The sequence below is a fragment of the Silene latifolia genome, chromosome 9 (assembly GCF_048544455.1).
Source record: "Silene latifolia isolate original U9 population chromosome 9, ASM4854445v1, whole genome shotgun sequence".
Lineage (NCBI taxonomy): Eukaryota > Viridiplantae > Streptophyta > Magnoliopsida > Caryophyllales > Caryophyllaceae > Silene > Silene latifolia.
The window spans coordinates 26,181,390-26,207,387 of NC_133534.1; the positions used below are offsets into that span (position 1 = coordinate 26,181,390).

At 36.5% G+C, this 25,998-nt stretch overlaps 2 protein-coding genes across 2 annotated transcripts; one reads left to right on the forward strand and one right to left on the reverse strand.

Moving 5' to 3' along the window:
• Positions 1 to 8,482: 8,482 nt before the first annotated feature.
• Positions 8,483 to 12,091, forward strand: LOC141600764 (aspartyl protease family protein At5g10770-like). The gene is made up of 2 exons (XM_074421013.1): positions 8,483 to 8,969; positions 11,673 to 12,091. Exons 1-2 carry the CDS (start codon positions 8,483 to 8,485, stop codon positions 12,089 to 12,091), a joined length of 906 nt encoding a protein of 301 aa, XP_074277114.1.
• Positions 12,092 to 14,878: 2,787 nt separating this feature from the next.
• Positions 14,879 to 15,877, reverse strand: LOC141600765 (uncharacterized). Its single transcript, XM_074421014.1, has one exon. It carries the CDS (start codon positions 15,875 to 15,877, stop codon positions 14,879 to 14,881), a length of 999 nt encoding a protein of 332 aa, XP_074277115.1.
• Positions 15,878 to 25,998: the final 10,121 nt, after the last annotated feature.

Sequence of the window (25,998 nt, forward strand, 5' to 3'; positions counted from 1 at the left end):
ACTCGTCATGTATTCGGGTTAACCGAAGTCAATATCGTCCTAGATAAGTGCTAAAAATGAAACAGAACAGTGCCAGGCAACCCCTTTGGGGCGCGAGACATACGGCGAGGCAACAAGGCCTGTTTAGATTTGAAATACAGGAAACATGAACTTCCTTGGGGCGCGAGCCATAGGGCAGTCCAAGGGACCTCTCCTGATTGTTTAAAAGGTTATGAAAAACCGTTTTAAAAGGTCATTAAAAAACGCCTTTATTGAAAAGGTCATCAAGACCGATTTTGTGTTTAATGATTTGCAAGTATTGTTTGCATGACTCGGAATAATTACTATTATGTTAGTAATATTCATTGTCGGATTTTCAAGTTTGAAACGTATAGTTTACAAATAAATATGTAATATATGTGTGCTTAACCGTTTCATCACCGCATCCGAATTAAATTGACATGGTATTTATTTTAACCAAGGGTGATATGCAATATGGCCAAGATAAAGATAGAAAAAATGAAATAAAAGTGAAAGGAAATTGTTAGATTTGAACTAATTATGTTAAGTTCATTTATTTAGTCGATATTTATCACCGTACTCGGATTAAACCGACATGGTATAAAGAACCAAGGATGATTATGAATTATGACTAATATATTTGCAAGTGTAAATAAATGAGAAAAAGGGTAAATAAAAGAAAAAGGTGTTAAAATACCCATTTATTTGTAATTAACCAATAATATCATCGAGTCATGGAATAAACCGTCATGGTATAAGCAACCAATGATGATTTTTGTAATGGTCAAAATATTTGTCATAGAAAATGATTTGAAATGGTAAAAACCATAAAGAAAAGAAGATGAAACAAAGATAAAAATATTGCGAAAAGATGAACACAAACACGTTTGGATTCTGACCAGAGACCCCATAAGAGGCGCAAGGTTGGTAGTGGTGACTACCAGCCTCTATCTCCGGTCAAAATCCAATTTTGGCTCGATCTTTCAGGTTTTGAATCGTGTTATGCATTGTTCATGCTTATAAACTAATAAAAATAGTAAAGACATGAAATAAGTGAGTTGTTTACACCCTCAAACTTACATGTTATGATGTTTGCGAGATAGATGACTTTAGAGACGGTTTTCTCGTTATGCGATTACTCGGTATCAGAAAGAAGTTTAAAAGAGTGCCTTAAAAAAAGGATTTTGTTTTGAAAATGTGTTGAAAATATGTTTTTGAAAAACATGTTGATTAATCAGTTGAGTTGGTCGAATGAGTCTGTCGAATGCACGACGACAGTATGAAACAAATGTGTAAGGCTTGTGCTTTCAATCGGTAGCTAGAAAACACGTGTCGATTGTTGACTTAGGAAGTCGATTCTAGAATTTTATGGGAAAAAGAGGAGGCGGAGGCTCGCGTGAGTGTTATGGTGTGTGAAGGTGGGTATTTATAGAGAAATGCGGTGTGGTAGGTCGGTTGAGTTTGCTTGGAGGCTAAGGAGGAGGCCTAAAGAGGCGCGAGCCACTTAGTGATACAAAGGGGTGTCTTGTCCTTTTCAATTTGGACGTGGTCTTTGTTCTAACCAATGTTTTGTTAGTTGTGATTTGTGGTTGTATATGATTGCTTAGCCGTGTGAGTTTGCTCTTGGGTGTTATTTGGGGTAGGTATTTTGTGTGCTTGACTCGGGTTTGACCCGTATTGAGTCGGGATTTGAATCTTGAGTCGGTTTTTGGCCCGATGTCGATTTTAACTCTAATTAGTGTCATTTTAATACAAATGGCATGATAATGTTGGAGTAGTGTCCTCTTCAATAGTGCGTCTACATAATAAATCTCGTAAAAGAAATATCAAGGAAATAATATTTTATTTGTCAACTGATTATTGTAAATCGGTAACGCTCGGCTAACTAAAGTTTGACGTTACTGTCGTATGATGGCGGTGATCAGTTGATCCCTCGAGGTCACACCTATAGGATGGAGCCCAAACGGAAATCTAATTATTTGGATAGTTAGTTCCTTGAAATATATATATATATTGACTAATGGTTAGTGAAGTGAGTTTTAAGTATATTTCTTATCATATTATGTGATAATTGAGTAATAAATATTATATTTTATTAATGTGATTAAATAAAATAAAAAATTAGTAATTAATAGTTAATTGACTAAATTAGTATTATTTACTGATAAAGTATTAGTTTTAATACGATGAGTTTATTAAGTTTGAGGCGGAGGTAATTAGCTAATTAAATTTACAGGAGGTTGTAAAATTAGCTAATAGAATTTTACGGGACACATTTTATATTGATAAAATGGTCTAATAATACTTAAATATTGGGTGTACATTATTTTTTAATTTATATTATTTAAGTGTTAAATAATTAAATTAATATTTAATTATATAAGATAATTAAATATAGGATTTATAAGTATTTGTGGGACAAAGTGTCGAAAGTCGAAATGGACTCGATAATTACAAGTGCTGCCACTTGTTGATGATGATAGTCATCACATGTGGTTTGGTATTTTCCACTAACAAATGTCCCTCATTTTCTTACAACCTCCCCCCCCCCAACTTAATCATTTTAAGGGTTAGAAAAATTAGAAGGAAAATTGTTCTATTTCATAGTATTGGCCGGTTTTTTTAGCGCTTGATGAACAATAGTTGTTCTTCATTTTTCCTTCTTATCTTCATACAAAAACTCACTTAAATATTATACATCAATTATAATAATAATAATAATAATAATAATAATAATAATAATAATAATAATAATAATTTGTAATACTATTTTAAGGTTATCAACTAAATTATCTAGTTAGTAATTTAGTTGGTTTTGGGTGATATCTTGGGTGCCTTCAAGAGGAGATCACCTACTTTGGTGATTTGAAGATTGGAGGTTCATCTTTGAGTTTTTAGCACAAGAATAACACAAGGAAGGAGTCATTGTGTTGCGCCCAAATTTTTCCTTAAGCATTGTAAGGATTATTTACTCTTATCATCTTAAGTCATTTTATAAGTTTGCATGTAACTAGATCATTAAGACTAAATTAACAAGTAATTTAGTAACTAATTAAGAGGTGTCTAATTAGGGGTCTAATACCTTCAGATAAAACAATTTATGGCATTATTTTTGACATTCGAGACTCGGGTTGACTCAGATTGACTCGAGTTGCGGGTTTCTGAGTCGATTTTAGTTCTGAAGACAGTTTTTACTCTAAATAGTGTTGTTTTAATGCAAATGAAGTTGAAAATAATTTTTAAAATTATTTTTCATATCCGAGTAATGCATTAAACCGTCTCATGTATAGCCAATCCACGCACGCATATCAAAAACACGTTGTAGTCCAATCATCATAGGGTGGTTTTTGAAAGGGTTTTTGAAAGGTGCAGATACTAGGTATCTACACCCTAGGACCGTCAATCTGATACCACTTTGTAACACCCTCGCTGATCTAAAAGTCTTAAGCTATACACCTCAGATAAAAGACAGTGTTACCATCTTAGTTACCTTAGGCAAATAGTATAAGAAACAACCGATTCAAAGGTACTTTTAAAAAAAAATACTGAGTGATTAAACAAAATATACTTATAATTCCCAAGGCTAAAGCCACCAATATATGAAGTATTAAATAAATTTAATTATAACTGGCAAATTTAAGTGATAACTAATAAGTAAAGTACGGCTAATAATGATAAATAAAAGTGATGACTCGAGTCCCAGCTCACATTTCCCAGCCAAGCAACAACCATCAGCTATACCTACTTATAAATCTATTCCCATGACGAAAATAGACAATTTAATGACAACAATGAACACACAAGTCAACAATCTATGAACCATAATAAAATAAAAAGGACGAAATGCATGTAATGCAAAATAAACAATGGAAATAAATGTTAAGTCACTCGGCCACTGTCTCAGTAATAAGTCACAAGTAGTCTGTTGCCAAGGCCCTCAGCCCGAGCTTAACCACACCATGTGGACTAGCCACGCCAGGTCCAAGGCTAACTCCGAACACCATGTATGTCCTGCATGTCCTATCCAAACCAAGGTCCACGACCCTTCAACATCCCCGTGCCCGACCTATCCAAACTCATCTCATCTCATTATAGTGCCAATACAAATAATACGAATTCACACAATATATAACCAAAAGAATAATACGGAATCCTAGTGTGTACTACCTCAATGCCAAGCTCCTTTATTACAAACGTAATATGCCAAGGAGCAAGTCGATCCAAATAAATGTAAACCAAAGATGAACGTGCCACAATAATAAAAACAACCAGCAAAACAAATTTCTAATAGCTACAACACACGCGACCTAAGGCCTTCACAAATGCTGATTAACAACAATATCAAACAACACAATTAAAGATAAGGAAACACGTAATAAACTCCGCATACAAATATTGAGTAGCTAGCATACCTTTTAGCAAAAATCCGAGCTATGTAATCCAAGCAATTAAAAAGCTTTTTCAACAAATCCGTCACCTAACATATCAATTAATAAAATACAATTACTAACTAGTCCAATTGTATAAGATGGTGTAAAAATTGCTTAATTAAAAACTCTTCTAGTTAAATTATAACACGTAAATGAACAAGTAAGGCCGTCTTAAATTCTACCCAAAGGCCCGAAAAAACTCAACTGAACCTGTTTTGAACACCCCCAAAATAGGACCTCAAACAACCCATACATACGGCTAAAATATCCCCATTACTCATTCAAAACCACCACCATGCTCACCAGCATGCACTCTCAACACGACCCTCATAACTGTCCCGAAGTAGCCGCAATATTAGCCACAAACTGCAGCCTGCAACAATGAATGACGATGGCCGCAACAACACATACACAAACGGGTTGGAAGTAGCCCATACGCCAACCCACAACAACTGAACATGAGAGGCCTTAGTAAGGGAGACAAAGGGAGACTACGTTGTCGTCATAACGTGTTACTCGACCTAGTAGGTGTCACTCGACCGATTAGCGAGGGTACTCGACCGAGTACGGTGTACTCAACTGATTATGTCCATACTCGACCGAGTACCTCGTATGGCAATGTGTTATTATAAAACCCGGTGATCGAAAAATAAATCATTTCGACGGTTCCTTTTATAATTTCTAAAACCTAGACTTCCTCTCTCCCAATTATCTCATCTCACTCTACATATCTTGGGTAGCCTTGAACATTAGTCCGGGAATGTAGACGGTCTATGCATGAGTTCATCAAGCTGGGTTTGTCACCGCCACCGGCATCGGGTTGTTTTTCAAGGTGAGTTTGTGATTAATTGTCTATTTTTGCCGTAAATATTGAATATCTTAGTGATAGAGTACGATTGTGGTTGTAGGATACGATATGGAGTCTTGTTTGACGTGGTGTGATTGATGTGTTCTACGAATTGCGGAAAGGTAGAGTTTCCCTACTCAGTTAATTGTCTAATTGCTTTGAGATTTATTGTGATTGATTGTATATCATGTTTAATTGGATTGAGATTGGTTGAGATTACATTGTTGATTGGTATTGTTGTTGTGAGACCATTTTTGGGAGATAGTTCTAACCCCATGTTCGCCTCTTGTGGCTCCCATCACAAAGGGGTATGTGCGCATTACTGATCCATGTTCGTTCGTTGCGATGAGCGTGGATTAGGTGGGCAAGGTTGCGGTCCTTCACTGGCAGTATGGGTTACTTGTTGCTAAGGCCGTCTGACACCTCGTGTAACCACGGGCGGAGGAACCGGGACTCCGGTTTTGGACACCGAATTTATAGGCCTTATTGATTAAATTCAATACAAAAATCGAAGTATAATGTCCTTGTGCATTCGTATTTGGGGCCTCATTTTTTCTCGGTGCACCGGGCCTATGTTATTTTTAAGACGCCCTTAGTTGTTGTGATGGGTAACCTGGCAGGACTACACTTTGGTGTGTAGTCGGTTACTGGTTACTATTGGAGTTTGGAGGATGGTTACTACAGTTGGGTTGGATTATACATTGGTTGTGTTCGTGATTTCTTATTTTGATTGCAGAGTTGACTGACCCCGTTTATTGTTTCAAAACTGTGGTGATCCATTCAGGGATGGTAAACAGTTGGCTTAGCAGGTATTAGATATTGATGTTGCTTGCGAGATATGGATGGGGTCGAGTCATCATGCTGTCTATCTAGCTGCCGTTATCACTTGTACTTTAGTTGTCTTTTCAGTCGCTTCAGAGTTGTTTCCCTTTTTGGTTATGTTTGTATAAATAGTAAATAATTCAATTATTAAATGTTCTTTTATGATTTATTTTATATACATTACCTCGGACAACCAAGATGTAACGTCCTTACTTATTAGGGAAGGTCTTGTGAAGGCTCATTGGTAAGTGGGGGTGTTAAAGTGTGTGTGGATATGACTAGGTCTTCCCCCTTAACTCAGTCCGAGATGTCTGACTTCATGCCCGAACGTGTGGTGGTTAATGCTGCTTGGCGCAAATATGCCAAGTATCAGGGCTTGTGTACGACGACCGATTATGGTTTCTTACCTCTTTTTTTCTCTTCGTTGGGGTAGTTAGAGACGGATGTTATTGCCTTACTCATGGCGGATTCAGAAATTTTATGTATCTCAGGATGTCGGGGCACGTACTGCTGCTTTTACTTTTACTCGACTTAGCTTTACTATTGTTAAGGGAGTGGGAGCTCAGATTGTATCTCGGTTGCATACCAATTTTTCGTAAATATTGTTTTGATCTCTCAATAAAAGTTTCGCCTTTTTTTATATTTCGTGAAGGTTGCTGCTACATCGGACTGTTTTCTCCTTGGCTCCGCGACAAGTAGGATTATGGAAGTCTCAACAGGGTGCTCACTCCTCTGATTTGTTGCGTGCAGTTCCTATTTCTGGGTTGGGGCAGACTATGCATAATGACCTTTCATAGTGTGCTTAGCTATCGACTAGGTACTCCGTTGTTCACGGTGTCTAGGCCATGTCCTGCTTGTTTTAGGGTCTTTGATGGTGATGTCTATGGCGATCATGATGTGTCTTGTGCTGGTACCGTGGACATTAAGCATCGGCATAAGCTCGTTCGTGACATCTTATTGGATATCTGCTTTAGGTCTTGGATTTCTGCCGATAAGGAGGTTGATATCAGTTTGGTTGATGGGCACATAACAAGTCCCTTCGTCCGACGAATTTTTTACTTTATTCTTGGGACAAGGGGCGAGATGTGTGTGTCGATCTGGCGAGGTCTTCCCCTTAGACTCAGTCTGGGATGTCTGATTTTGTGTCGGCCATGTTGTCGTTGATGCTACACAGCATAAGTGTACCAAGTACTGGGATTTGCGCACATCGATTGGTTATGTTTTCTTACCCTTCTCATTCTGTTCGATGAGGAGCTGGGTACGAATGTTGTTGTCTTGCTCAAGCGGATTCAGAAATTCTATGTGTCTTAAGATGCCGGGCCTCGTACTACCACTTATGTTTTTACTAGAGTTAGCTTTGTTGTCACCTGCCCTCTAATTTCTTGTAAATTTTGATTTATCTTAATAAAAGTCATGGATTTTTATAATAATAATAATAATAATAATAATAATAATAATAAGAATAATAATAATTATAAGAAGAAGAAGAAGAAGAAGATATTGGTTGGGTGTTAAAAAAATAAAATAATAATAATAATAATAGATGGACTAGACTTAACTGAATGGATCTGAACTGAACTGATGAACTACAATGGTTTTTTTTTTGAGGAAAACTGAAATGAAAATAGATTTGAATTGAACTGAAATGAACTTAGTAGATCTAAAAACTGAACTAAAACTGAATTGAACTTACTAGATCTGAACTAAACTGAACTTATTAAAACTGAAATTAAGTAAAAAAGAACAGGGCATTAAGATAACAAGATAATGCAACTAATGTCATAATTTTATACTCCCTACGTCCTGTTCATTGCTTACCATTTTTATTTTAGAGCGCCTAATTCATTTATTTACCTTTCTATATTAGGCCTACCTTTAAAGGATAATTTGATGATCTAATTTCATTACTGTATACACTTATCATCTAATAACACTACCCTCCACTGATCCCTTCCCATTTCATTACTCTTTGTGCTATAAGTAAAGGTAAACAAATGACCGGAACGAAGCTAATGTCACAGATTTGGAAATCTGATCATTTCCCGATTTCTTACCATTCATTCTACATTTATATGCAACATGAAATATATCTCGATATAACCTTCCTTATTTGGTATGGTATTGATCTAATTTCGTATAAAAGCAATCAACATGTTCCCAACCTAAATTAAAGCCTTGGTAACAAAAAAAAAAAAAGAAGCTAGAGACAAAATTAATGGTTAATAAAACAATGCTACACCCTTTGTTGGTTATTATTGTGTTACAAAGTACAATTATCTATGCTACCAACATCTCAAATGGACTCATCCTTGAAATGATTCATGGAGACTCTCCAAAATCGCCTCTATATCGCGCAAACTTAACAAATAATGAGAGAATAAAAATGTACATTGAAATGTCTACTGCTAGAGTAAAGTCCTTTAGAAGGTCACACATGACATCTTTAAGCCCTAATGAAGGTTTAATAAGACCTAAACTAAGCAAGCAAGATTTTTCATATTTAGTACAAGTAGGAATCGGCACATTCATGGATGAGTTCCCTACAAGCAAAACATATTATCTATATTTGGATACAGGAAGCCAACTTACATGGACACAATGCGAAGGGTGTATTCATTGTTTTGAGCAAGTCGACCCTCCCTTTCCCGCTTCTCAATCAGCAACTTATCTACCGCTTTCCTGCAAATATTGCCCACCTGACACTATATGTCAGGATGGTAAGTGTGTAATCAGTATTGACTACTCTGATGGCTCGAAAGTATCAGCTATCTTGGCTATGGAAGATTTCACATTTGCGTCTCAAGGTGAAAGTAGTCATAAAATTGATGTTATTTTTGGTTGCGGGTTTGACATGCAAAAATTTGATGAAGGTACTACGCCTATTTGTTTAGTATTTTTTGAATATTTTTGGTAGCAGTGAAATTGCAATTTTTATACAAACGATATTTGACTTTTTTTGGTCAAATGCGCTTATTTTAACATATGCTTAAATTGTTATACTCCCTCAATTTTAAAATTTTAATAGGATTAATTACTTCATCGTGCGCGTATATAGGTAGTAAAGATGATACACACAAACTTTAGAGAGACGGTCTCTCAATATCGTTTTTGAGAGACCAATCACATGATGGGGGAGGTAGTTATTTAATTTCTAATTTCTATGTTATGTCTCCCACTAAATTAGTGGGAGACGATCTCTCAAGAGGCCTACTGAAGATGATAAGCATGAATTAATGAAAGTTACCGAATTTGGATTAATGTAAGTCCAAAGTTTTCCGAGAGAGAACTCATTTTAGCTACTGAATTAGTTTTTGCACCCATGAAAAAAAATCGATGTGTTTGAGATTAACTATATAGATAGAATAGATATAGATATAGATAAATTATTGGATATGAATTCACTAATGAGTTAAAAATTCACACATATTAGATGTTATTTTCAAATACTAACAAAAAAATGTTCTTTTACAGATGAAAATAATAAGATTAGCGGGATTCTGGGTATGAGTAATGGGTATTATGGATTCATGGAGCAAACAAAATTGATATTTAATAGAATGTTTTCATACTGTTTACAACCAATATTTACACAAGGAATAAGCTCCCCAATGTATCTTCGATTTGGGAACGATGTTTTACCGCAACCAAGGTTACAAATGCAGGCTACGCCAATCTATAAATATGACCGTCAAGGGGTATATTTCTTACATCTGCAGGGAATTTCCGTAGCTACTCAAAGACTTCCAATTCATCCTGAAATATTCGAAATAAAAAAAGATGGGACTGGTGGATGTATTATCGATTCAGGTATCGTAAATTCTTTGTACTTGTTATACGATTAAAAAAGGGCTGTCATAAATCCACAGAGAAAACACACAGAAACACGAATTTACTGCTCACTGGTCTACTATGCGGTTATGCCCTTGTTTTTCAAGTACACTGACTCACAGAACAATTTACGAAGCATTATATTGGGCCACTAAACAATTTTGTCTTTATATCAACGCATCAGATAGTTTACGGAACATGAATTTTAAACCAATAAATCCTTCTTAAGATGGATATATTCTTTAGATGGATATATCCGTCTTAAAAATAGAATGGGTCAAATACTCAAATTACATTCAGTATCCCGCTTATATAGATAGGACAAATCTCTTGAATCAAAATGCATTATGTTTTTATCTTACTTATGATATTTGACACGTCTTATGGTTAAAATAGATAGAATAAATGAGCAAAACTGTATATCCGATACGATTTAAAACCTTATATCCGGATATCCATTTTGCAAAGTCTCATTTAAGTATATTTATCCAATATGAATTTTCTATATATACGGTTTTTTCATATATCCGGTATTGGGTTTACTGCTCAATTTATGTAATTTTATGTCTTATTTACTTATGGTAATTTTATGATTTTTCTTTATATAACTTAAAAAAAGTTTAAATAGTACAAGAGTAAATAGCTTAAAAAAGGATAAAAGTATTATTTAAAAAAAAGGATAAGAGTAGTAAGAATGACTCATCGATATACTAGATGTTTCGTGGTTTTTTTATTTTATTGTAATATTTTGTAATAAAAAAGTGAACCGTATTTGAAACCGTATATCCCGTTTCAAATTATGTTGATACATATCCGATCTGATTTTTGTATAAACTGTATTGTTTATACGAAAATTTGTATCGGATATACGGAAATCTGTATAATTGAAACCATATATCGTATCGTATACGGAGAACACTACCGTATTGTAACAATAGGCATAAACCGTATCGTGTACGCATACCAAAACCGATACAGTATACCATGTTAAATATACATATACGATTTTTCGTATATACGATATTTTTTATATAAAAACATATAGGATACGTACCGATAGAATTTGAAGTTGGATATACAGTTTTCAACATGGTTCCTTTTTCTAATGAAAAATATTATAATAAAATTAGCAAACCACGAAACATCTAGACGTATAGTATATCAGTCACTTATTGATCTAGTATATCCAGATATACTGTTTTAAAAAGTGTATCGGATCTAAGGTTTTCCTCATTCTTATACGGCTTAACCTTAAGATGAGTCAAATATCATATATAAGATAAAAACAGAATGCACTGAGATTGCCAAGAAGTTTATTCTACACAAAAAACTTTAGGAAGACGGTCTCTCAATAGCATTATTGAGAGACCTATCACATGATAAGGGAGTGAGTTATTTAATTTCTATTATCCATGTTATATCTCCCACTAATTTTGTAGGACACGGTATTTCAGGAGACCTACACATTTTTATTCTATATTTATAAAAATATTTGATGCATTGATAAAGAGTTAAAGACGTATATATTAGTAACCAGATATAATGCTCCGCATGCGTACATGAAAAACAAGGGCATAATATGCAAGTTAACAATAAATTCCGCGACCCGGTGCGTTTTCTTCGTGTATTTATGACAACCCAAAATATTTTGCATTTATTTAGGGAATTTTTAAGTAAAACATATCTAAACAATATTAATAAATACTCTGTATATATGAGTATATGACACTCTTGATATTTATCAGGCACCGCAACATCGTGGATTGTCACGGGAGCCTTTGACGTCGTAAAAGATGCGGTAATAACATTTATAAAAGATCATAACAATGATAATTGGCGAAAGATGAGGACACCACCTCCCGATATGCACTACAAACTTTGCTACCAACGTTACAAGCTGCCGAAGACTATAAATCTTCCTAAAATCACTTTTCATTTTGAAAACAATGCCGATTTTGAAATTGATACTCAAGAATCGTTCTATCATGGCAAGTCGAGCAAGGGTAAGGACATGGTTTGCATGCAATTCCTTGAGAGTACTTTCGACGGCGGCGATGGTGTCACGTATTTGGGAGGTGTACAACAAGCGAATAAACGCATTGTATATGATTTAGAAAATTCATTGCTCCATTTTGGGCCAGCTGATTGTTCCAACGAGAACTAGTATAACAAATTCGCACATTTTCAAATCTAGTTTGTTTCCTAATAATCATAGTATACAGATCTAGAAAAAAAATCAAGAATTTAAAGTTTGAAAACAATGTAGTACTAGTAATTTAACAGAAATACATTGTTTTTACCTAACAACCTTTGCTATCATAGACAGTTTTGAGTTTTGATAATTATGTTTGGATGACAATAGTTTACAGATATATTGGCAAGATAATCAATACTATATATTAAATCCAGAAACAAGGGACTTCAATGTAATTAAATAAAGTTATAAAAATTAATTATACTATATATTTTTAAATCAATAACACCGTCTGATGGACCCGATTAAGGGATCTCAATGCAAATATTATATAGTTTGGGTTAAAATTAAATTATATAAAAGCTTGGTAATTTTCCTAAACATGGTCAATTTCCTTAAAATAAAATAATTAATTAAGATGGTCAATTTTCTTAAAATAAAATAATTAATTAAGATGATCAATTTTCTTAAAATAAAATAATTAATTAAGATGGTCAATTTAAAGGAGACTAAAAAAAAGAAGATGCCTAGTAATTTTCCTAAATATTTATAGAAGACTAGAAGATGGTCAATTTTCATAAAATAAAATAATTAATTAGTATAAATGTGCACACTTATGGTATTAATTATTATCATCATAAAATTATATGTTAAATTTAAAATCTATGCAATTTTATTAAACTTTATATTGTATATTTTTTTTTTTGGTAAAAGGTAAGTATATATTGATATCAACAAAAGAGATACATCATCCCGTATATGAGAGTTTTGAAAACTATAACTATGAGTAAATGATAACAAAAATGACAAAATTGTGCAACACTAATGATGAGCTAATTGCAGCAGCCAAGTACGATCCCTATCAACTACAGCAGAATGGTTGCGAGCCCAGAAACGAGAAAGAACATCCTTGAGAATCTGCTGACAAATTTTCCATGGCCAAGCAACATACTGATCCAACCGAGCCTTATTTCGAACTTTCCAAATATGATATGCAAGACTAACATGACAAGCACTGATTATACTTCTCTGCAATTTACTTCTTCCTCCACCCACAGAAAACCAATGACTCAAACCTTCAGGGACAAAGCTAACACCAAGCATTTTCTGGAGTATAGTCACACATTTATGATTGAAGGCACACTGATAAAACAAGTGAGCATGATTCTCCACAGCAACAACACATAAGTAGCAACTGTTAGTCTGTCCAAAACCCATATTCATAATTCTATCTTGAGTAAGAAGCCTTTGCAGCTGAATTGCCCAGTATATGAATGAACATTTAGGTACATTAAGGGGATTCCAGCAGGTAAAACGCCAAGACACAGGAGCTTGAGGCTGTCTAAGCCACTGATATCCTTCAGCAACAGAGTAGGACTGATCAGAATCCAACCAACGATCAGTAGAATAGGCTAGTTTAAAAGGAACCATAGTGTGAACAATTTTCTTCCATGTCCAACTACAATCATCAGGAGGATCATAGTTGGACCAATGTGTGCCTTTCATATAAACATAATTTATCCACTTGACCCATAGATGGTCCTTTTTACTAGCCAACCACCAAATATACTTACCAATTAGAGCCTTGTTCCAAAGTTTTGAATTTTTGATACCAAGTCCACCTTCAACTTTGGGAGTACAACAACTTTGCCAACTAACATTTGGAGCTCTCTGATAAGCATCCTTGCCACCCCAAAGATAATTCCTACAAATTGAGTCTATTTTAGTCATTATCCCATTTGGTATGAGAAACATGCTAGACCAATAGGAATGGAGACTTGTAAGAACAGAGTTTACAAGGGCCAATCTTCCAGCATAAGAGAGATGTCGAGTGCCCCATGATCTAATTCTTGCACAAATTCTATCAATAAGCTGCATTCCATCATTCTTAGTCAGTTTCTTGGAAGAAATGGGAACCCCCAAATATTTAAAAGGGAGAGACCCCTTCCTAAAACCAAAGACTTGAAGAATATCATTCATAACATCAGGAGCAACACCATTGAAATAAATATCAGACTTATCTTTGTTGAGGCAGAGTCCACTTGCCTTAGAGAAAGTAGAAAAAGCCCTAAGGAGCCACATGATAGAGCTAGAATTACCCTTGGAGAATAGAAGCAAATCATCAGCAAAAAGAAGATGGTTTAACTTAATAGGCCCACACAGAGGATGAAATTTAAAGTCTTCCTGCTCACTAACCACATTTAAGATTCTTGAGAGATATTCCATGCAGAGTGTAAAAAGGAGAGGAGATAATGGGTCTCCTTGCCTAAGTCCACGTTTACCATGAAAAAAACCAAAAGAATTACCATTAAGGGAAAGAGAGTATGCTGGAGTGGTGACACAGGTCATGATTTTATCAATAAAGCCCTGAGGAAAATTTAAAGCTTGAAGCATACTCAGAAGGAAAGACCACTCAACAGAATCATAAGCCTTCCTAAGATCAATTTTGAGAAGGCATCTAGGGGATGCAGACTTCCTGTTATAAAGCCTTACCAAATCTTGACAAATAAGTACATTTTTCACAATTTGTCTTCATTTAACAAACCCACCCTGATTGGGGCTCACAATATCAGGTAGGACCTCACTCAATCTGTTACATAGAAGCTTGGAGATGCATTTATAAAGGGTATTACAGCAGGCAATGGGTCTGAACTCAAGCACAGTTGAAGGGTGTTCACCTTTGGGAATAAGAGATATAATAGTAGCATTCAGTTTCTTCAAAAGCTTACCAGTTAAGAAAAAATCCTGGATAGCAGCTCAAATATCAGCTCCAATTAAAGGCCAAGCATCTTTACAAAACTGACTTGAAAAGCCATCAGGGCCAGGTGCTTTGTTGGAAGGAATGGAGAAAAAACAGTTCTGGATTTCAGTGTCAGTTACTGGTTTCATTAAAATATGGACATGAGCATCATTCACCAGGCTACCTCTCCTGACAGTAGGAGTGTGGACAGGAGAAGTGACCTTACTACTACCCAAGAGTTCCTGATAAAATTCCAAAAAGGAGCTCTCAATGTGGACAGGATAAGTGTAGTGGGTACTATGAATATCAGTTATGCTAAGCACTTTGTTATGCATATGACGGGCTTTAATATGCCTATGAAAGAAGGCAGTGTTCTCATCCCCTTCCTTAAGCCACTCAACCTTAGCTTTTTGTCTTAGAAAGCTCATTCTAGCTTTATGTAGAGTAGTATACTTCTGCACAGCATCTTTCTCAGCAGCTAACAGATCCTGATCCAGAGGTGTTTGATGTAACTTGGTCTGGATATTATCCAATAAGAGCCTAGCCAGATCAGCAGCTTTTTCAATATCAGAAAACTTAGCTCTATTAAGCTGTTTCAAAGGCTTCTTGAGACATTTAAGCTTGGATACCACTTGGAACATTTTACAACCCATAATAGATTCCTCCCATTCACTTCTAACTATATCAAGAAAATCTGATGCTTGTCCCCACATATTGAAGTATCTGAAATGAGTTTTCCTGATAGCTCTATCCAATCTTCTATAGCATATACAAGGATTGTGGTCAAACAGACCTTCATTCAGAAAATAAGCATATGAATTAGGATATAGAGAGAGCCATTCATGATTGATAAGAAACCTGTCAATTCTGGAGTACACCCTAGTGTTAGAATCATGCCAGAGATGTATTCTATCACTATCAGAATTAGAACCATAGACTACAGTAAACCAGAATTTCTCTCCTGCATTAAGATCCTCCACAGCTACAGTAATCTGCTGATCAGAGGCACTCACCATTTGAACATTAAAAACCTGAGGAAGCCAAATGATCCAGATTCTCCCCCCAGGATGATGCACATTATTATTAATACCAAACCACCTATTACCAATATTATTCAGCACAAAATTGAAATTATGACTTTTGACCTTAGTTTCTACTAATCCATAAAGGCCAATTTTATTTTGATGCAAAAAGCATTTAATATCACTTTGCTTATTTATATTATTAATGCCACAAACATTCCAGCACCCTAAATTATCCATGTTCAATATTAATTTGATTAGAGACAGTTCCCCCTTCCTGTTGAACCCCACCCTGGATAGGCTCAGTAGTGTGTGGCTGCTTGATAGGAGATGGTGGAGTAGAAACAAGTGAATCAGGAGGTTTAGTAGGAGAGGCAGGAGGGGAAGTAACTACAGAAGCATAAGTGGTATCTGCTGTAACTACTCTCCCACCTGACTGCACCACTTGACTCACAGGAACTGCAACTTTAGTAGGAGACTTAGGTGGAGGAGCAGCAGGCCTAACCACTGGCCTCCAGACCGGAACCTGCTTAGGCACAACAGTTTTCTTCTTACATACACTCTAATGATGACCAATACCCTTACAGAGAGAACATATCAACGGCTTCCATTCATACTCTACCAGGACACTTTTCTGCTGACCATGCTCATCATTGAATATAATCTTATCCGGGAAATCTTGTCCCACTTTAACCTCAACCAGCAGCCTAGCATATCCCAGCCTAGTTTTATCGTGAGTAGCAGTATCTGCCTTAATGTATTTGCCCAACAGAGAGGCTAGTTTAGACAGACACTGTTCACCCCAAAACTTAAGACCTAAGCCACATAAACGTATCCATATAGGAACATGTTGCACAAGAGACTTATGAAGAGTGGCAGACTCAGTCCAAGGCATGACAATAATAGGTTTATTATCAAACATTGGGAATCCTTGCTGTAAAACCAGTTCTTTACATTCCATCGTGGGAAATCTCACTAGGAAAACACCATTAGGAAGAAACGAGATTTTGTCATACTTGTACTTTCCCCAAATTCGTTTCACATGACCAGAAATGAGTTCCCAAGGAGGATTGCTCCCTAACACATAACATATAACAATGGTGTTCCAGTACTCGATTTCAGGTTTTACATCCTCAACAGTAAACTGAAGAATAGACGAAGAAGAAGGGACAGAAGGAGATTTCTTACCAACAGTAGTCCATCCTTCTTCAGGAATTTCCTCATCTTCCTCACTACTTAATTCACTCGCATCTTCAACAATAACTTCTTCAATCGGTTCAACAATGGATCCAAGATCAATTTCTGGAATCCCAACAATTTCGTTGACTGATTTTGTACCTTTAGCATCCGCATAATTTGGAACAACAGAAGACGAACTTGCTTGATCCATTATAGAATTATCCAGATTATGTTAAGGAATTTGTGTAAATGAAAGTCTAATACGGCACCACCCTCACCTTGATACCAAAGTGTGAGCGACCTCAGAATGTTACTCAGTTCAGGCCTATAGCATGTTGCAATGTTGTGTACAAGATCATCTCCAAATTGCTATGTAATAGGCTTGCAGATGTGCTACCAAAGATTGTGGACCAGAATCAGGGTGCTTTCATTCAAAACAGGAGTATTCAGGAGAATATATTAATATGCCAAGATCTTATAAGGTTGTATGAGAGACCAAATGCTTCACCTAGATGCTTATTTAAGATTGACTTGCAGAAGGCATATGATACAGTGGAGTGGCAATTTGTGGACCAGTTACTGAGGATGCTGAAAGTTCCTAATGGCTTCCATAGCATGATTATGCAGTGTGTGACCACTGCCTCCTTCTCATTATCTCTCAATGGGGATATGTTTGGCTTCTTTCAGGGCAAGAGGGGGCTTAGACAAGGAGATCCACTATCCCCCCTCCTCTTTACCCTGTGTATGGAGTATTTAACTAGAACCTTGAAATATGCAGCTGCCAAATATGACTTTCATTTCCATCCAATGTGCAAAAATCAAAGATGGCTTTGCCGATGTTTGCCGATGATGTGTTGTTATTCAAAGAAAGGTGACACTACCTCTATGATGCTGCTTTTACAGTCCTTCTCCACCTTCTCAAAAGCATCTGGCCTCAAAATTAGTCCTGCTAAGTCCAATGCTTACTTTCGAGGAGTGCCTGATCACATTAAGACTGATATCTTAAAGATATCAGGTTTTGTTGAAGGTGTTCTCCCATTTAAATACTTGGGTATGCCTATCCAAACTACAAGACTTAAGATCTCTGACTGTGCTTGTCTCATTGAGAAAATTTGTGCAAGGATTCATAACTATGGAGCAAGAAAGTTCTCTTATGCAGGCAGGCTTGTGTTGGTTAAGTCAGTCCTAAATACCCTGCACTCTTACTGGGCCTCGATGTTTGTCCTCCCAAAGGGCATCATTAAGAGCATAGAAGCCATTTGTAGAAACTTTCTATGGGAAAATGGCACAGAATATAGGAGGGTCCCTTTAGTGGCTTGGGACAAAATATGTAAGCCTAAGGAAGAAGGAGGATTAGGTCTGAAGGATCAGGAGGTATGGAACAAAGCAATGGTGGGTCGTCTGGTGAACTGGATTGCAGAGAAGAGAGACTCCATATGGGTGCAGTGGGTACAATGTAATTATCTCAGAGGGAGGGAATGGTTTGAGTACAATCCTTCAACTAACTCTAGCTGGGTTTGGAGGAGGATTTGTAAGGTTAAGCAAGACTTGGCTCAGGGATTTGTGGATGGGGTGTGGGTGGTTCAATCCACGGGGTACACTCCTAGTGGCTGCTATGAGTGGCTCAGGAATGATAGTCCACCTGCTTGCTGGAGTAAGGTTGTGTGGAACAGTTGGGCACTCCCTAAGCATCAGTTCATGGGATGGTTAGTGGCACATGAAGCTATGAATACTATGGATAAGCTGATAACTTATGGGATGGATGTTGATGCTTGCTGTACTTTATGTGGTCAAGCAGATGAGTCCTTGGCTCATCTTTTCTTTGATTGCCAGTATAGCAGACGAGTGATGCAGGCAATGCAGCAGATCACTGGGTGCAGCTTTCCTATGGCAGCTGATTTTATGTGGTGGGCTAATAGAGGAGGCACTGTTGTTCAGAAAGGAGTTCAGGTTGCGTTGTTCTTGGGGGCTCTATATGCTATCTGGTTCCAGAGGAACAAATGCAGGAATGAAATGGTCTTAATGCACCCTAGACAGGTTGTTTTGCAACTAAATGATAGTATGAAGGCTAGAGTTAGAGGAAGAGGGAGGGAGAATTTGAGTGCTAATGATGTATCTTGGCTATGCCATAAGAACCTTATGTAATTAAGGATTTGAATTTCATGTAAATCCTATATTTTTGATATATATATACTCACATTTTATCAAAAAAAAAGAAAGTCTAATACGGGCTCTTGATTTAGATTTTAGTTTTTTTTATTATTATTACGAGATTTTTTGGAAACAGATTTCCTTGCCATATTGCAATGGAAACCCTAGAATCCTAGAGAGAAGCCAGAGAAACCTCTCTCTAAAATCTCCATTTTTTGTAACTTTATATTTTATTAGATGTATAGAGATGTTAATTATTTAACATACAAAAATATAATAAGTAGGTTATAAACAATTCAAGTTAGATTCCATAATATATAATATTGCATAATTCTTTCGATTTGATTTAAAGTATATATGTAATATATTTATATATAAATATATAATCCTCTTCAAATTGCATGACTAAGTAGTAAAAATCATTTCGTCAGTAAAGAAAAGAATGGTACTAACATTAGATATAGTTATATGATAGTAATCACTCATTTGAATAGTAAAAGTAACAATATTATCAACGAGATTAGTGAAAGTGGTAAAAACAACGGGAGTAGTGAAATAATCAATATTAATGTGACAATAGTGAAAGTAACAATAATTACGGCGGGAGTAGTGAAATTATTAATATTAATGCCGCAGTAGTGACAGTAATAATAATTACGACGGGAGTAGTGAAACTAACTATGATTACGAGCAAGTAGTGAAATGTTATTAATTTTGTTTCATTAATAAGAGTAAAATATTAATAGCGGGAGTAGTTAATTTGTCTCAAAATTTATTTCATCGCAATTTTAGGATATGTTATAGAAAAATACATGTGATATTCTACGATGTACCCTCGTGGTTTTCGGTTTTCCACGTTGTACCCTTTCTTTTTTTATATTCTACGATGTACCTCTAAACTCTATACATAAGTCTATATCATGACCTTATTTATTGTCTTTACTAACTTATTTTCTTAAATGACCTATTATATCGTCTATTTATCATTTCAATTACTCGATAACCTTTTCATTTATTTATCATTCCATGTTAGTAGTAAAAGCAACAATAATAGCAACGAGAGTAGTGAAATTAACAATAGTAAATGCGGGAGTAGTGAAAAAAAAATAATGATGGCAGGAGAAGTGAAAGTAATAGTAGTCACAAATGACTCAGAACACATATAATGAAAGTAACAGTAGGAACAACGTAGAGATTATGAAAAATTCACTTACAATTCGATTTTAGAAAAATAATAATTTATTTAACTATATGGGTTTGACAAAACTAACTGGTTAACAGTAAATATAGCAGGAGTAGTTAAAGAAACAACATTAACCGAATAAGTAGTGAACGTAATAGTAATAACATGGGATGTAATGAAAGTATACTATTAACAACGGGAGTCGTGAACGTGTCTCATAATTTGTTGATTAATTTTACATTTCATCACAATTTCAAGATATAAATTTTAAATATATGTGTTAACCAAATTTAACGAATCAAATTTTATAGAAAATAAAATTTAAATGGTATTAGCCCGGGCGTAGTAGGGCACAAAACCAATTCTTAAACAAAGTCAGTTCCAGCCCTATTACTATTTTCCAAATGATTTACACTTCCTAAAGGTAAATATTTGTATTAAATTAGGAAAATGATTACTCATGTGAATATTATCTCCTTCCTTAAATTAGATTAGGAAACCAGAACACTTATATTTGTAGTTCGAGGAATACTTGTGCACATGCACTTAGTGGTGTTCTTATCAACAAGTCAAGTACTTTCTCCCTCCTTATTAATTTTTTTTTTCTATTCCTTATCATGGATATTTTTTAAATTAAAAGTAAACAAACGATTGTAATGGGCGGAAATTTATGATTAAATTTATCATATTTAAAAAAATATTATTTAATCCCAATGCAACAAACTCGAATCCCACTATTAACATAAGTTTTATTGTATGTAGGTTGCTTGTTAGGGTGCAAACTCATATTCCACATCGGTAGAATAAAGATGAAAACTCATCTTTATAAATGTCTAGAAATTATAATAGTACAAGACTTTTTGGAAATGAGCCAAATAGTAAATCCGTGAAGGCTTGGCCCAAAGCAGATGTGCTATTATGGATAGTGGAGACTGACGCAGGAGAGGCCCAACACGAGATATTCACGCTTCTGCACAAGAAGTGGTATTATAGCCATATTTGACTTGGGCTAGACACGAGGATGCATCAGGCCTAAGACATGAAGGTGGTCTATACCATAAGTTGTGGAACTCCTATAGCTTGATGTAGAGCTAATATGTTTGTGAGAAGTGACATTGGTCTCACAGTGGTGAGACGGTAGACCGTCGAAGAAAAGATCGTCAGTGACCCGGTGAGGTGGGCTGAGGTTTAGAGGCAACAAAAGCGGTCCATGGATATGTCCAAAGGTGGTCCAGTGTGATGCGCTAAGGTAGTGTATTCAGATCCAGTTCAAGGTTTATTAGATGCAGAAGAGTTTGGAACGCCTATAGCACAAGCCATGTAAGACACAAGGTGGTGTGTTGTTTAAGGGGAGGTTATTAAGACTTGGTGATGAGGGTGCCTAGAAGTTGGGGTTGCAAGGTGTGGGGAGTTCTCCATGGAGGTCAAGGTCCGAGTCAAGATGATGAACCTTGGTTTGAAGGGAGGCTGTTAGGGTGCAAACTCATGTCCCACATCGGTAGAATAAAGACGGAAGTTCATCTTTATAAGTGTCTACAAAATATAATAGTACGAGGCATTTTGGAAGGAGCCCAAGAGTAAATCTGCGAGGGCTTGGCCCAAAACGGACAATATCGTACTATTATATATAGTGAATGCTGACACAGCAGAGGCCCAACATGAGATATTCTCACTACCACACATAACAACACTGCCCACCACACGCTTTCATTATTAAAATTTTCATTTTGAAGTTTATAATTCAAGGTAATACTAATCAAACGATGAAGATGCTGAAATGTCGAGGAACACGGGGTATCTGATTACTATTTCAATACTAGTCTTTCCAGTCAAAAGAAACCACCAATTTCGAATCGAATTTTAACACGGCAAGATTGTGGCCTGGAGATCATTATAACACGATGAATATCGTAGGAAATGAAAAAAGGAAAGTTGTATAAATATGAGATTCAGAGTGTAAGCAAATATGTATATCAAACACACCTCAGTGAAATGGAAAAGGCGTGGTAGTACACTCATCCCTTGTGATATGGATCTAAAATATTGAAACATGTTTAATTTGATATACTTAGTAGGATGCTCAAGTAGTGGTCGTACACTCATACGGATAGTGTAAGAAAATGATAGCGATGAACAGAAAAAAACTCACACGCTTACTGTTGACGACTGCTCGAGAATACGATTATACGAGGTTAACTTGGACAAGCCTGGGAGTTTAGACCAACACGGTATATGTGCTTTGCCAACCCATAACTGCGTGCACTGTAAGAAAATGCTAATGAGTTGGTACAACAGCTGGAGCTGAAGGCCGTGCCAGTGATCATTTGGAGGGTAGCCAGGGACAGCCTAGCCATCGCCTTAAACTACCAAGCCATGGCCTAGGATTGCCAGGCACTGACCAAGCCACAATAGCCACAACAAGCCACAAACATACCTTTATCAAACACAGCAGCAATGTTCAGGCCACCTCAACTGTCGGTCCAACTTCACCAGGCCAAAAGTACAAATTCCAGGTTAACCATCAGCTGCCACATTGGCCAGCTGAATCTCTATTCAACTAGGTTCAAATTAATCCTAGGGAGCCAGACCTGATTTTCAATACATCTCACAGAAAATCAAGTTGAAAACAAGTTGTAGGAATACAAAATGTATAAAGTAGAATTGCCATTTCCGGCCAGACATGGAAAAAACTTCTAACAAGGATCTCTTGGCTTGTTTAACACTTTCTAGATAGCACCTTAAGCATCAGTTAGTGCCTGGATCAAGGCCATTTGACCTTACACTCTCAGCCAAAGAGAAACAAAAATCAAGGAGCAACCTGTCACTGTCATGACTGTAACTTTTTTGTTCTTATTTCAGCTTCCTTTAATTCATTTTGTATCCATTGTAATATATTTTTATTGCTTTTGTTTGCTTTGTAAATCAAATCCTAGCCCTTAGATAGAGTTATATAGGGTTTCGTGTACTGAGATTTCAAAGAAGAGGCCTATATAAGGACCTCTATCCCCACTGCATTCAGGCAGACTTGATTAATGAAAAAAACCTTGAGAATTCTCTCAAAATTGCAAATCTTATTATTTTTGCCGAGTCTTAGTTATAAGTCAGACTTAATATCTTCTTGTGCCTGCTTAGAAGGTGATTAGGGATATGTGGTATGTCTTAGAACAAGTTTATGCCTGCTTGAACTGTTTTGAGTCACATTGTCTGTTTAAATTAGATTTGGCTCTATGCTTACTTGAGTTAATCTAGCTTAAGCTTCCAAATTAACAAATTAATTTTCCGTGCTTACTATCCAATTTTTATTTACAAAAATCAAACACACACAGTCACACAATTCTGCTAAGAAAATTATCTGAAATTTCATTGATTTCATACTGGTTTTCAATTTATTAAAATTAATTAGAGTGCTTGTAAAATCCTAATTTTTGGTGTAGATTTAGTTCATGAATTTAGCTATATTGTTACCAAGTTTCATGATTTGTTAAGGCCATTTGCTATTTTTACAAAATTCTTGATGATTATTGCATTCTCTGAAATTATCCTTGGTCTGTTTGTCAGGGCTTATCATTTTGTGTAAGCCCTTGCATATTGCACTGCAGATTCTGGTAATCAGAGCACGGGTTATAACACAATTCCATCTTCTGTTAGTCCTGAGCGAGAGTTGAGAGAAAAGTGAGTTCATTTTCCCAGCTACATCAAAACTACAAAAACCAACCATGAGTGAAGAGAAACTAGCAAGAATGGAAGCAAAGATTGATCAATTAACCAACCTGGTTAATGTGACCCTGGAAGCTGTGAACATTGTCATGGCAAACATTCCCACTCCAGAAAGAGGAAGGCCACCACCCTATAGAGGAAGAGGCAGGGGTAGGGGTTTCTTTGGAGCAGGGATAGGCCAACCACAACACGAGAATGAAGAAGAGATCAACTCAGAGTCATAGTATATGATGGAAGATGGTAACTACTTAACTAGAGTTAAAGATGTTAAGGTAGAAATCCCTAATTTCCATGGTAGTTTAAATCCTGAGGATTTGCTAGATTGGCTTAGGACTGTTGAGAGAGTCTTTGAGTTTAAAGAGTATAATGACAGAAAAGCCTTTAAGGTTTCCATTTTAAAAACTCAAAGGATATGCATCTGTAATACCCATCCTTTTAGGGGCCCGTTGAACGACGTTGACTTACCTTAGACACATATCTTCACCTTCGGAAATTTTACGAGCGATGACTGGTGACGGTGTGAACTTTAGTTTGGGTGGTAGACGATCTAGCGGAGGCTACTCGATCGAGTAGCTTGGGAGCTCGATTGAGTAGGGCTCACTCGATCAAGTAAGCCAGTTACTCGATCGAGTAACGGGTTTGCAGCGAAGAATTATATATCGTGTTTCGTGAAACCTCAACATTTCCGCACCTTATTTCCTAAACCTCGATGCCGTCTCTCCTTCTTCTCTTCACCATAGTTCCTTCCATTGGAGTCCTTGAGGATGCTTGTGCCATGGGGATGGGTTGCTTGAGTCGGGTAGCGGTCTTGACGCCGGATTGCTATGCGTAAGTATGTCATCATCATCATCATCATTGTCGTTGTTGTTTTCAGTTAGGGTTGTAGTGATAGTGATAGATGGTTGTTCTATTTGTTTAGGTGTGTTGCTTGGTTTATTGGTATCGTGTGATCGAACGCGAAATCGCTGCGGTGCACTAAAGGTAGGTTCGCCTACTCAGTACTGTTGAGTGTCTAGAGTGTCTTTTTGATGTGGTTAGGTTGTTGTATTGTCGGTGGGGTTGATTGATTGTGGTAATTGGTTGGTGTTGTGTTGTTCGTTTATCATTGTTGTGGTGCAGCTGATTGTGATTATTTGTCTATGGTTCTCGAGTTGCGTCCTAGGATGAGTGGAGTCACTTGCGGGAGTGGCTTCACGCCCGTTGTTTGCCCTCCGTGGAACCCGCCACGGGAGGGCATGTGCACATTAATAGACATGGGTTTATCGCTCGGTATGATGAGTGAGGCTTAGGTGGGAACAGCTGCGGTCCCCCACTGGCAGGACTGGTTCATTGGAAAGTCGGTGACGGAGATTGGTTGGAAGAGATATGATGTGTGTATGCTCTGTTGTGCCTGTATTGTATCTATGGTTGTTGGTGTGTTCCTGCATTTACTGACCTTGTGTGGTTTGTCTTGTTGGTTGTTTATGTTGTGTCTATCGTGATCCCTTATGGTGAGCAGTCAGTATTAGCAGGTTGTGATCTGGATGTTAGCTGTGTGCTTGGCGGGATGAGTCTTTCACGAGTCACGACAGAAGTAGTCCACATAGCTGACAGTAGTTTCAGTTGTATCTTTATATATGTATCTTAGTTTTGTTAATCGCTATAATGTAACTTAATTGTTCTTTTATCGACATTTGATTATTACTGTCCTTGGGCAACCGAGATGGTGATGCCCTTATATGCTAGGGAAGGTCTTGTTATGGCTCCTTGGTATATGAGGGTGTCACAAAGTGGTATCAAAGCGATGATTTTGGAACTTGTAACAAATGAGCCTAATGAACGTAGGGAGTCTAATAAAATGAACCTGGTGTATGTATATTGGGAGCTCCAGCTGATGCTCGATTTT